The sequence below is a fragment of the Lissotriton helveticus genome, chromosome 6 (genome assembly GCF_964261635.1).
Source record: "Lissotriton helveticus chromosome 6, aLisHel1.1, whole genome shotgun sequence".
Classification (NCBI taxonomy): Eukaryota; Metazoa; Chordata; class Amphibia; order Caudata; family Salamandridae; genus Lissotriton; species Lissotriton helveticus.
The window spans coordinates 2068054774-2068067978 of NC_136067.1; the positions used below are offsets into that span (position 1 = coordinate 2068054774).

The 13205-nt window shown below is 46.6% G+C and overlaps 1 protein-coding gene across 2 annotated transcripts in view; it reads right to left on the bottom strand.

Annotated features, from left to right (window-relative positions):
• Nucleotides 1-13205, bottom strand: part of LOC144764007 (uncharacterized) — a 174916-nt gene that overhangs the window by 138082 nt on the left and 23629 nt on the right. For both annotated transcript variants that reach the window (XM_078650136.1, XM_078650135.1), the window contains exon 3: nt 843-989. In XM_078650136.1, coding sequence (XP_078506262.1) covers nt 843-989 — 147 coding nt within the window. The remainder of the gene's footprint in view (nt 1-842; nt 990-13205) is intronic.

Sequence of the window (13205 nt, forward strand, 5' to 3'; positions counted from 1 at the left end):
AGACCAGGGCATGCAATAACTGCTCCATGGATCAAAGGGCGAGACCGTGGTGTGTAATTGATGCATCATGGACCAAAGGGCACCCCAGGGTGTGCAATCACTGCATCATGCATCAAAGGGTGAGACCAGGGTGTGCAATAACTGCACCATGGATCAAAGGGCGAGATCGGGGTGTGGAATTGATGCATCATGGATCAAAGGGCAAGACCAGGGTGTGCAATAGCTGCACCATGGGGCAAAGGGCGAGACCGTGGTGTGCAATCACTGCATCATGGATCAAAGGGCAAGACCGCGGTGTGCAATCGATGCAGCATGGGTCAAAGGGCGAGACCGCGGTGTGCAATCGATGCAGCATGGGTCAAAGAGCGAGACCGTGGTGTGCAATTGCTGCATCGTGCATCAAAGGGCGAGAGAAGGGTGTGCAATCGATGCACCATGGATCAAAGGGCAAGATCAGGGTGTGCAATAGCTGCACCATGGGTCAAAGGGCGTGACCGGGGTGTGCAATAGCTGCAGCATGTATCAAAGGGCAAGACCAGGTTGTGTAATAGCTGCACCATGGGTCAAATGGCGAGACCGGGGTGTGCAATAGCTGAACCATGGATCAAAGGGCAAGACCAGGGTGTGCAATAGCTGCACCATGGATCAAAGGCAAGACCGGGGTGTGCAATAGCTGCACCATGGATCAAAGGGCAAAACCAGGGTGTGCAATAGCTGCACCATGAATCAAACGGCAATACCAGGGTGTGCAATTATGGCATCATTCATCAAAAAGGGAGGCAAGATATAGAACAGATCAACAGTGAAACTACGGATGAGACCAGAATTAGAAGTATAGTTACCTCTGACAGGATTCATGCATGTGTACCCGCCATGGAAGTAGCAGCACTTCTGTTCTCCTGGGCAGTCTCTGTCGACCATGCACAAATCCTCAAAATCGGGGAACATGTCCCGTTGTTGTCCTGGGCAGATTCCTGGCTTTCCTTGTGCTGATAAAAGAGGTGCATGTGTTACAGTCACATATATAAATGGAAGTCATATGTGCATTTGGCTCTGTTAAAGTGTTTGCTTGTTTTCTATGACAAAAAGCCCCTCCTGTTGTACTCCCATGAATATGATGGTATTTCCTTCAACTCTATCAACAGTCTTGCCCCTATACTTTCTAAGAAGAAATGTATTCTTATGATGTGAAATCCTTCAATAGGTCTGGAAATACCACCAAATGTGCAAACTGTGGAGTTTTCATTTCTTCTGGCATGGAAACCGGACCAGAAGTGCCATAATCCTGCTTTGACTCTAAACTTGCAAGACAATTCAACTGGACTTGCCCCAATCATTCGTGCATCTCCTGAAATACGTTGAATAATATGTCTGTGAATTAGACTCCGATGTTTAAGAGGTTTGTTGAGAGTATGTTTAATTTTCTTCTGTATGACACTCTCATCTGCATGCGCTCTATGAAGACGCATGTTTCTGGAACTATTTAGATGTGTTATAGGGAATAAGGAAGGCAACAGACACCACTGTGACATGCATTTACTCCCTTATGCATCACTTGGCTACCATACTACTCAATCAGTTACTGCCAGAGATGAAGTCTAGACAGGTGATGCACATTGACTTCATAATCAAATTAAGGGTAATGGAGCAGAGATTCCGTACTTTTTTTTTTTTTAGAGTTTTATATAGCGCGAACTTGAACCGAACCGAATCAGTTATCAGAGCGCTTTACATAGCACCAGTTACGTTACATGAGGACACACTTTCATTTTTAGGCACGGGGAGATTAAATGATTTGCCCAGAATCACAGGGGGTTTTTGGCGTCGTTACCGAGACTCGAACCAAGTTCCCCAGGTCCGAGGTCGAGCGCCTTAGCCGTTAGGCCAACCCCTCTCCCTAAGTACTTGCATACTCTTATTTGTAGGGGTGCATCATCATTGTGAGCCCACCTACACATACACCTGTTTGAGTAAACGTGAAGTGCTAGAATTGTGAAATGTATTAACATAACTACGTGACATACTTTATGCTATTGACAAGTGCCCTGGAGAATTAACGTAGAAAATGGATGTAACTAGCAGAAAGCATTAACATGAAGAACTTGTGTTGTGGAAACTGACAATGCTCATGTACTAAAAGGGTTTATTAATGGTGATATTTTCATAAGTAGGTAAACATATTTGTTGAAATGTAATAATGATTATGTGAATCCGTAATGCACAAATGATTCATTCTTATGTTAGCTGAAGTCTTAGGCCTGAAATGCAAGCCCCTTAAATTCTCGCTTTATAGTTAATGGTCTGAATTTCATGTGCGCTGTGGAAGCTGTTCTTTCTCACGTTTTGTATTGCAGGTGAAGAAGCAATTTTTAGGCAGAATAATGTCCTTGTTTTAGCAGCTAGGCAAGGAGGGAAGAAGTTACAATTGTGTGACTTGGGTTAATAAAGGAAAGACATTGGGTTTTACACAAGAGAAGGCCTGGGAGCCAAGGACAAAGTGTTGCAAAGGAGGTACATGGAGGACACTGTGGAAAAGTATGCTGAGGACTACACTCAGAGTGGATGGCATGTGTGAGGTGCTCTATGGAAATTTACCTGTGGATAACTGATTGTTGGAGCTAGGGAAAGTGCCCACATCTTCCTTGCCTTTGGAAAGAGAGCATCTTAGGGTGAGCGCTTTCTTTTGTGATGTTGGCTTTATGCTACCTCACCTATCTTGACAGTGGAGTAGATTCTCAGGGAGATTCCACGCCTGACACCTTATTTTCCTCTTGACTTAAACTACTTCGCCAACAATGTAGGGATGCAATTTTAGTGATAGTGTAGGGATAGATTAGATGCTTTTCGTTCATCAACCCTCAATGCAGGGAAACCTGGACTCTTGTTTCCTGATCATTTGTTTACTCATTCTTGAATTAATTGTTTTACTTAAGCTGCATCATTTGAATTGGAGTTTAAGACCACAAGGGAACCCACTAGGTAATCAAGGACCAGGGATAACAGTTATAATAGGCGACAGAGGTCCTTATCTCAAGCAAAATACATACAGGGCAATTAATAAATTATAGACAACAATGTGCTATAGGAAAAACTTGTCCAGCCGTACAATGATTTAATCAATGCAAATGATTTGGCAAAATACGGTGAACAATTATACAGTGGGATACAATCCTGTATCAAGTACATATAACACAAGGAGGAAAACCACAAATTACATAAAGGGGAATTGGCAGGCAATTCTAAGGTTGAGTGGACGCTGGTAATAAGTTAAAGTTTAACCAAGCTGCCCACATGTAGTAAACACAATTGGGTAACACAGTGGAAAACTAGCGTGAAACTACATAGACTGTTGACGGTGTTTGGATCCTGTACAAAATCAAGGATCATCATCAGGACTAAAAATACATTGCCTGATTGTAAACCATAACCCTGTGGGGAAATTAACGAGGGGAACAAAAGAGAAAAAAACAATATTTTAGAGTACGAACCTGCAACGTTAGGCAATAGCTGTCTGATGAATCATGCTTAATGTGACGACCTTACATCCGTGCGTGAATAGCGAAACGTGTCACTCAAGCAGCACAGACTATTTGAATATTGTGACACGAGAGTGAAAGGATTCTGAGTGCTAGGGCTGATGTTGGGTGATTGTGTCAAGTGACTATGGTAGGGTGAATTAAGCGTTGGAGGGTTGGCGGGTAGAGGAAGAGAGGAGGGTCTCACCTTCCAATTGTGAGGGTCAAGGACAACCAGCCGGTAAGTTGTTGTCTGGGTGTGTGCACTCCTGCTTGCAACCTGAGGAGAAGGAGCAGGGTTAGTGCTCGATGGTTAAGGTGATATTGGAACCATCACAGTAATACGAAGGGGTTGGAATACCTGACGGGAGAAGTGATGCTCGTAGCGCCGCGAGTTGCGGGGCGCCAACGCGAACCTTGCCACACGATGGGAACAAAGGCCTCTTGCAGAATAATTAATCTTGGTTTCACGGTTTCCAGGGAGCGGAGGGAACAAGGACCTGATAATCTGGTGGAAACAAGGTAATGGTTAGGGACAGAGGGGGCAGAGAAGCGGCTTCAGAGTACTGAACCTAACTGCGGGTTGCTTACCAAGGTCCCGCCGTTATTTATGCCCAGGGTCGGAATTGTAGCATTACCAGCGCTGAATCTGTCTTGCAGCGGTTGGCGGGGAATCCTAGAGAAGGGGAGGTGGATAGGGTTAGAAGGCTTGGTCGTTAACTTGGTAGTACTCACTGCAAGGGAGCAACCAACAGAGATTGGACTGCCGGATTACCGTAGATATCCAGAGTGATCATCCCACAGACGCGATCGGGCGCAATGGCTCGTATCAGCGAAGTGAATCGAGGCGCGCAAGTAGCTTTATGCGTGTGAATGGAGCGGCCATGTTAGTTGAGGAGGGCGTAAACATGACGGGACACTGCGGCGGCCATCTTGGTTGAGTCAATTAGTCCAAGGGACATGTTCGCGCAGCCGGTGGGTCAGTGAATTCATTTGTTACAGTGTGGGACGGGGGTGGGAGGGTGATAGTGTAATAGTATCTGAGTGAGATAATGAGTGAGGAAAGGTGAAAGTCGGCATGCAACTAAACCTGCAGGATATAATATGCAAGGCAATTAGCTCATTTCTGTTAAGGGACAAAGGAATACAGAAGTATTAGAAGCAACACATAATGGGGTTACAGCAGAGAGGTCCAGTCTTCATTTCTATTGAGACCACTTTTTATACTGTCCATAAGAATGATCATTCGCAATTCTTCCTTATTCAGTAGGAGAGCCATGTCTCCTCCACGGGGTGGCAGTTTCAATGCTTTTAGAACAGTCCATTTGATGTCATTTTCTGTGTGACCTTCTTACGTGAAATGGTCGACAAGTGGGGCGTTGGGTGTCTTGCATCGGACCCGGCTGCAGTGTTGACTAATTCTAATTTTGATTTTCTCTTTTGTCTGACCAATGTATAGTTTGAGGCAAGGGCATTCAATCAGGTAAATAACGTCACTAGTATTGAAATTTGAAAAAGATTGATCATTTATCTGGACATTATTAAATTTGAAGGATTTGCCTTCTATAGTGTAAACACAAACATTACAGGAACCCCACTTAGCATGCCCTATTAATGGAGGTTGATTACAGAGGGCATCAAGTGTTTGACGCTGTGGTGGACAGGGAAGTGCTGCTCTAACCAAATGATCTTTGAGGTTGGAGCTCTTCCGAAAGGCAAATACAGGGCGTTCAATCTCAAGAGTGCCAGCATTTAGTAACGGCCAATGTTTCAATATCGATTTCCTCAAGACATTGGAGACCGGTGAAAAGGTAGTCACACAAGCAGATCCGCCTAATCCTGAGAAGTTGGGAGTATGGTAGTGAGTCCCTAAGTGCTCTGGGATGGTTGCCCGAGTAGCTCAATAAAGTATTATGCGGAGGAGGAGCTACGCGCGCATCCGAGATGGCCGCGTGAGCACAGGGCTCCCGAGGACCCTCGCTACCTCCCGCATTTATCCTGGATAATATCCTGATTTGATGGAAGGTCATTGAAGACACAACCCGGCTGATGTACTAGCAGGTTTTTGGGTCGGAATCGGACGCAGGGTCCCCGAGCTTTGCCGTCTTGAAATTTGTGGCCTTCTCCATGGAACAGCCTGGACCTTAAGTTGTAGCAGTGCCCAGGTCGTAATTTAACAACAACGCTTGAGGGGATCAGACCACAGCCTCACTTCACTTTCGGTTTCGTTTCTCCAGCCTATTGTCTCCTAACTGTGGTGTGTCTGTTGATCGGACGAGCTCTGCTGCCAGCTCATCGAGCTTAGAGCTAGCGACTGTTTGGCTGTGGACTCAAATTGGCCCAACTTCGCCTCCTGTATTCTTGTGTGTGAATTGTAAGGAGCCATTTGGACCAGATCCCAAGCCTCCCTCCGGGGCACCTGGCTCGCCATGACGGGCAAGGCCGAGGGTGAAAAACGGAAAGTCAAGACCACTATCCGTGGAGGTTCAACCCAGACGAATGTCATGGATTGCTACACACTTTCTAAAGGATCCCCTGGTGGTGCACCTAAGGCCCGGGAGGAGGCTGTCGACGATCCTGCTGCATTGGCGGAATTAACGCTACAAGACGTGATGGGCGCCATTGCTGGTATTCAGTCTTCCATTGGCCAACAGTATGAAGCCCTGGCTCTGAAGTTGGACACAGTGGCTATTGATGTCAACCTCATTCGGACTGATTTGGCCAAGACGAACGAGAAGGTGAAGTTATTGGATCTAAAGACGTCCAGCCTAACCACGGATGTGTCCGACTTGCAAACAGAAGTGCGCAACCTTAGATCTGCTAATGACTTTTTTGCTCGTCGCTTGGAGGATTTTGAAGGCCGTGCATGGCGCAACAACGTGCGTATTATTGGGGTCCCGGAAGATTCTAGTTCACTCGCCACAGATCTTCGCGTGGAGGACCTCATTCTTAATCATCTTGCACCCAAGGGCCTGAGTAAATTCTTTGCCATCGAACGTGCGCACAGAGTGCCAGGGGGACAGGCGAAGCCCGGTTTTCACCCCCGTCCGATTATTGCACGGATTTTCAACTACAGAGATTGCGACGCCATTCTGCCGGCGGCACGGACAAGCGGCCCTACGCAGTTCGAGAACGCTGCTGTGAACTTTTATCCGGACTTTTCTCAATCGGTCCAGAAACAACGAATGGGATTTCAAGGGGTGAAACGGCAACTAAGAGACATGGAACTAAAATACGCTATGTTATTCCTGGCCCGACTGCGTGTTGAATATGACAATCGAACATTCTTCTTTGTCAGGCCTGAGGAAGCGAGTGACTGGTTGGACACTTTGCCGGCTCGCCGTGCTGGCCAGGAACGTGCTGGTGGTGCTGAGGGAGGACTGATGGACCAAGAATGATTATGGTGCCTGTGTCCGGAACACTGTTCAACGTATCCAGCTGAGGCTCACTGACTTCCTTGATCATTCCATTCGTACTTGGGAGGTGGCGGGATGGCGGGACCCCTTTCCTCCTCTGGGGTTCTCTTTGTGTAGATTAGTTCTTTGTTTGTAATTGTTAGGGCGACAGGCATGCTACAAATTGGGGTGGCTTTCGAGTCGGTGCAGGGGTGCAGGCTGGGGTGTAGTTGTGTTGGGGAACTTGGGGTGAGGGGGGGTCATGTTTTGGGATTGTTTGTTTTTTCTTTTTCAAGGCAAGGTACTTTCATTAACTTTGACATTGGTGTGATGCTCGTTTTGAGATGGGAGTTCATTGTGGATCTGGATGGGGGTAGTGGGTTGAGGGTATTATGCTGGAATGTGAATGGGTTGGGTGACCGTATAAAGAGAGGGGTGGTTATGCAGCTGTTGCGGCGCCTTTCGCCTGATTTCGTTTTGCTACAAGAGACACACTTGATAGGAAATACTTGTCACGCTCCTAATAGACGGGGTTATCGTCTTGCTGCCCATTCTGGATTTACATCTAGTTCTAGAGGAGTGGGTATTTTGCTCAGGGTTTCCCTCCCCCTCGAGGTTGACGATGTGATCCTTGATGCCAGAGGTCGATATGTTGCACTGGGAGGGAAAACCAATTTCGTTGGTGTCGGTGTATGTCCCTCCAGGCTTACAATCCGCGATATTTACGGACCTGGGGCGGATGGTTCTGGGTCTCCCGGAGGGTGTTTTGATACTGGGTGGTGATTTTAACTCCGTCATTTCTGGCAGAATAGACCGCTATCCGCCCCGAGATCTTCCTGCTGCGCAATCCTGGTTGGGTGACTTCCTGGAAACATTGGGACTTATAGATTGTTGGAGACCAATGCATCCAGAGCAAACACAGTTTACTTTCCATTCGGGTGCTCATGGTAGTCTTTCTAGATTGGATTATATCCTGATACCGGCTGCCCTGTCCCCTTCGATTGGAGAGATTAAACACTTGGCCCGGGGTATATCAGATCATTCCCCTATTTGGTTTCATTTTAATCTTAACATGGGCGCCGAAGGGAGGGTGGCCCCGATTAACCCCTGGTATCTTCTTAACCCTAAGACTCGCACTGAATTGATTAAATCATTTGATCTATTTTACTGAGAATGCTGGTTCTGTATCCTCGCCTGTTTTGTTATGGGAAGCTTTTAAGACTGTGATCAGGGGACAGGCATTGTCTTTGGTGGGGTGTGCAAAGAAATGTAAGAATGAGGCCATTGTTCAGCTCGAGACTGAAATCACAGACCTGGAGACTGCATTGGAACGAGAGGTCACTCGAGAGGCATTACATGTCCTCCGCCTTAAACAACTAGAATATAAAACTCTGGTTACTGATGCGGCAAAGATGATGAGTAGGGAACAGCAGGGACGGCTATATGATGTGGGTGATAAAGCAGGAAAATTGATTGCCTGGCTGGACAGAAGGGAGAGAGCGAGTCGAGTGGTTCCGGTGGTTGAGACATGTGGTGGTGTGTGTGTAACGGACCCTGTTGAAATTGTTGAATGCTTTGCTGATTATTTTTCGAAAGGTCTATACCTCGGTGTCCGACAGGCCCGAGGAGGATTCACAGTTGTTGCTTCGAGATATAGCACTTCCATGTTTGTCGGAATCGGATCGGGACTGTTTGGATGCCACGCCCTCTGTGGATGAGGTGGCTCTTGCGCTACACTCCATTCGTTCCGGCAAAGCTCTTGGTCCCAACGGCCTTCCTATTGAACTGTATAAATTACGCCCTGATACTCTAGCTCCCTATCTCCGTGATATGTTTTTGGCTGCGCGAGACAGTAGCTCCCTCCCTAGAGATCAGCGTCTTGCTACCATTGTGGTGATCCATAAGGAGGGCAAGCCAAGGGATCTTTGCTCGTCTTATAGACCCATTTCGCTCTTAAATGCGGAGCCTAAGATCCTCGCCAAACTGCTTGCTAATCGTCTGATTACGGTTATTAGCGACCTGATTCATCCGGATCAATCGGGTTTTATCCCGCACCGTAACGTGGCATTAAATTTGCGACGTTTGCAGAGGGCCCCGACGCTGCGTGAACCGGCCATCTTGGCGTCCTTAGACGCCACGATGGCCTTTGATACAATCGAATGGTCTTATCTCTGGGCGGTACTCGCCAAGTTTGGATTCGGCGCTGGTTTTATTGGTTGGGTCAAACTCTTGTATGAAACGCCACTGGCACAGGTGGTGGTCAATGGCCGTGTCTCCGTGCCTTTTACTCTTGGGAGGGGCACGCGGCAGGGTTGTCTGCTGTCCCCGCTCCTCTTTGCTTTGGCGTTGGAGCCACTCGCCGCTTGGCTACGGTGGGAACCTTCGCTGAAGGGTATACGCTGGACGTCGGAATTTGAAGATCGCATTTCCTTATACGCGGATGATATTTTATTGTACCTCACCTCTCCCCAAAAATCGCTCAACGTATTGTTTGACGTACTTAACTCCTTCGGGAAGAACTCGGGCCTTATCATTAATTGGTCGAAATCCTACATTTATGTACTTGCGGGTGATGTCCCTCGTTTGCCGCGGGGCTGTCCCATCCAGTTGTCGCAGTGTGGCTTTAAGTACTTGGGTGTGTTTATCTCGTTGGATCCGGCGGTTCGCTATGAACGCAATTTACTCCCCCCGCTTCAAAGGTTGCGCTCCGATGTAGCGCGTTGGCGTAAATTACCGTTATCTCCCCTAGGGCGTTCGGCTCTTTTGAAAATGATGTCCTTACCGCGGTTCCTATACGCACTTCAGAATAGTTTCGATGTCATCCCATCGAAATATATTCGGGAAGTAGAATCGTTGTAGAGACAATTAATATGGGACGGACGTTCCCGCATCGCTCTTCCAAAATTGACACTTCCCTGGTATGATGGCGGTATAGCGCTCCCGGATATTCGTCGGTATTATTGGGCCTCCCACCTTGCTGCCATCAACCACGGGATGTATGGCCCGGCGTTGAATCCAGCATTTGAAATGGATAAGTGGCTACTCCCGGGTGGTGATTACTACAGGGCGCTTTATTCGAGACCCTCGCGTTCACAACTCTCTGGACCTACCGCTATAGCCGTGCGGGTATGGCATAGCGCAACGGCCGCCCTGGGCTGGAGTGATAAAATAACTGGTGCGACTCCGCTCTATGCCTCTGCGAAGTTGGGTGGACTATGGCAGACGAAGGGATTTGATAAATGGGACACGATCGGTATTAGTAAGGTGCGTGATCTCTGGGTTAAAGGAGAGGTGAAGACCTTCTCGGATCTGCAAGTAGAGTACAAGCTGAATGACAGGGAAAAATTTCGTTATGTACAGGTACGCCATGCTCTGCACTCTGTGTTGCCAGTGGGTAGTGACATTCCGGAATCCTCCCCCCCTCGAAGATCGTATACTAGACGGTCATGTGCCGGACAGTACTATCTCATTGTTCTATAAGAAAATTATTAATGACCGATCGAATCTGCTTGATCGCCTTCGTGCAGCTTGGATTGCTGATGGTATTGAACTTGATGATGAGGACTGACAGTCCGCGATCTCCTCTCCCAGGGAGGTGGCGATTCCGGCCCGCCACCGTCTGGTCCAACTCAAGATCCTCCACAGAATCTATGTCACCGGTCCCCGTTTGATCCATATGGGCTACTCCACGGATGGCATGTGTAGGCGTGGGTGTGGTCTCCTTGGCACCTATCTCCATATCATATGGGAATGCCCTGAGGTGGTGCGATTTTGGAAACGTATACATGAGGTGATGGATGAAGTAACGGGTGTTGTAATGATGCCGGAAGCCCGGCAATGTTTATTGAATGTGTGGGGTCCGAATGATTATGACGTGTCGCAGCTTCGGTGGGTGACTCTTGCCAATATGGTTGCGAAGAGGGATATTGCACAGTTGTGGGGTCCCCGAGGCCGCCTACAGTGACTGCTTGGAAAGGGAGTCTGGACTGGTGCATGTTCAGAGAGAAGACAGTGTATACGGCAAGAGGCAGACCCAAAAAATGGGGGAAGATTTGGGACCAGTGGAACTCATACCGTGGAGATATCTGTACGCCCCCACTCACTGCGATTCCTAGTCCTTCCCAGTTGCCCTGATCACATTCCTTCTAGCTGTGGTGTACTGTGCTGTTCATATGCAATTCTGCCTTTGGCACCCTCCCCTCATCTGTATTCGAAAAATCTTTCTCCTGTTGTCATGTATCTCCCGTCCCCCTTGAGCGCAGACCTAATGGCTGTATTATTGCTGTATTGCCTTGATTGTATGTGTGATGTGTTGTTTCCTTTTGTTTTATATAATAAAAAGTTAAACAAATTTTTTTTAAAAAGGATTACGCTCTGTGGGCTTGCAAAACAATCTTGTGTGGAGAGCACCATTGGAATGATAAATGGTTAGGTCTAGAAACGAGATGGAAGCTTTATCTACTGTGCTGGTGAATTTAAGGCCTGAGCAGTTGTTATTAAGCCAGTGAATACATTGTTGTAGACTGTCAGAACTCTGGTGCCAAATGAGAGAAATATAGTCAATGTAGCGTCTCCAAATAGAGACGGCTGAACAAAAGGGATTCATGGGAGAGAGTATATTAATAGGGCATGCTAAATGTGGTTCCTGTAATGTTTGTGATTACACTATAGAAGGCAAATCCTTTAACCAGAACTGACCCAAGAGTTCTCCTCTGTAAAGGGCAGTGCCAAGCCCGCTAGTACGGTAAATATCTAACATTGGGTTACTAGTGCTGTAGTGGGTTCTGTTCATTTTCTTTGTAGTGGCCATCACCACATGTTGTAGGTGCATTTGGCTCTTTGTATTCCTGGCCCTCCAGGATAGATTACTTGCCATCCTTATTTCTAGGTAATCACATTCCTTAACCTTTTCTAAGATCCCTGATCCAACCCTCATTTTCTCTTTGAATGACTTATGAGAATGGAAAGCCATATGTTTCGTTTTTGACCCGTTTAGGTGCAAACCATAAGATCTACATGCCTCTGAAAACCTATCCAAGATATTTTATAAACCCATAGGGGTTTTCAAGAAGCAAACAAGAGAGCTGGTATTTGCTGGTCTGCCAGTTTCACTGAATTGCTGTTACACTTGTATACAATTTTAATAATATGAAACAGTGTAGGAGCTAAAACGCATCCCTGTTGGACGGGTTGCATTAATTAGTTGAGACAATTTGCCAACACTGCCCCACCTTACTTGTGCAATATTCCCCACGTGGAGACAGATTGCCAAGTGCAGCAGACCTAACGGCGTCCCTATTTCCTTCAGAGCTCTCCACAATTCCCCCCTTGGTAGTAAATTGAATGCCGATTTAGGATCCACAAACACCACACATAGATTTCCTTTACCAGTTAAAACCCGTTTCCATAAAATCAATAAAACCCAAAACACCTGATCTATGGTGCTCGGGTAAACTCTAAAACCTGCCTACAGGTGGGATAACATCTGCTCTTCCTCAATCCATGCTTGTATTTTAGTTAGTAGCTGCTTAATAAAGATGTATCGTGATGCACCTATTAGACTAATGGGTCTGTAATTAATTGTGTCCCCTTTGTCTCCTTTCTTTTTTTTCACAACACATTTTATTGCATTTTTATAATCATACAGCCCACTGAGCTACACATGCATTGACATCATTTCATGAGTAATATTGCTCTATATTTATATTAAACTGTAACAATGTAACCCCTGCACTTTTCCTTATCTAAGTCTAATAGGAATGTTTTCAGTTAATATCTAGGTTTCACAAAAAATATTCCATGAGATATGTTGTGTTAATATGTCATATGCCTGGATTTCAGTATCTATGGGGTTTGCCATCGACATCTGTTGTTCTAGGACAATGCCACATGAGCCAGCCCATTGCTGCCATCATTTCGTATGTTTCTGTTGGCACCAGCAAACCTGAAAAACAGGTATTTCTAGTCCCATGCAAAAATCCATCCCTTTCTTCCATGTCTGTCAAATTATGTCCCTTCTGCAGGGGGGTTGTCAGACTTCCACAGCCTAGCTATGTCTCGTTTGGCAAGAGTTAGGCCCAGCAATAGGAGATATTGCTAATATCTATTACCCTCGATCTTTTTGGCAATATGAAGGAGTATTAATCTAGGGGATTTAGTGAGCTCCCATGCCAGCACTTCTGCCAGGCATTTGATCACCCGTCCAGAATATATTCAAGGCTGTACATGTCCACATGGTCTGTATAAAGGTACCCTTGTCATTCCGACATCTTAAGCATATGGGGGATTCTTCATT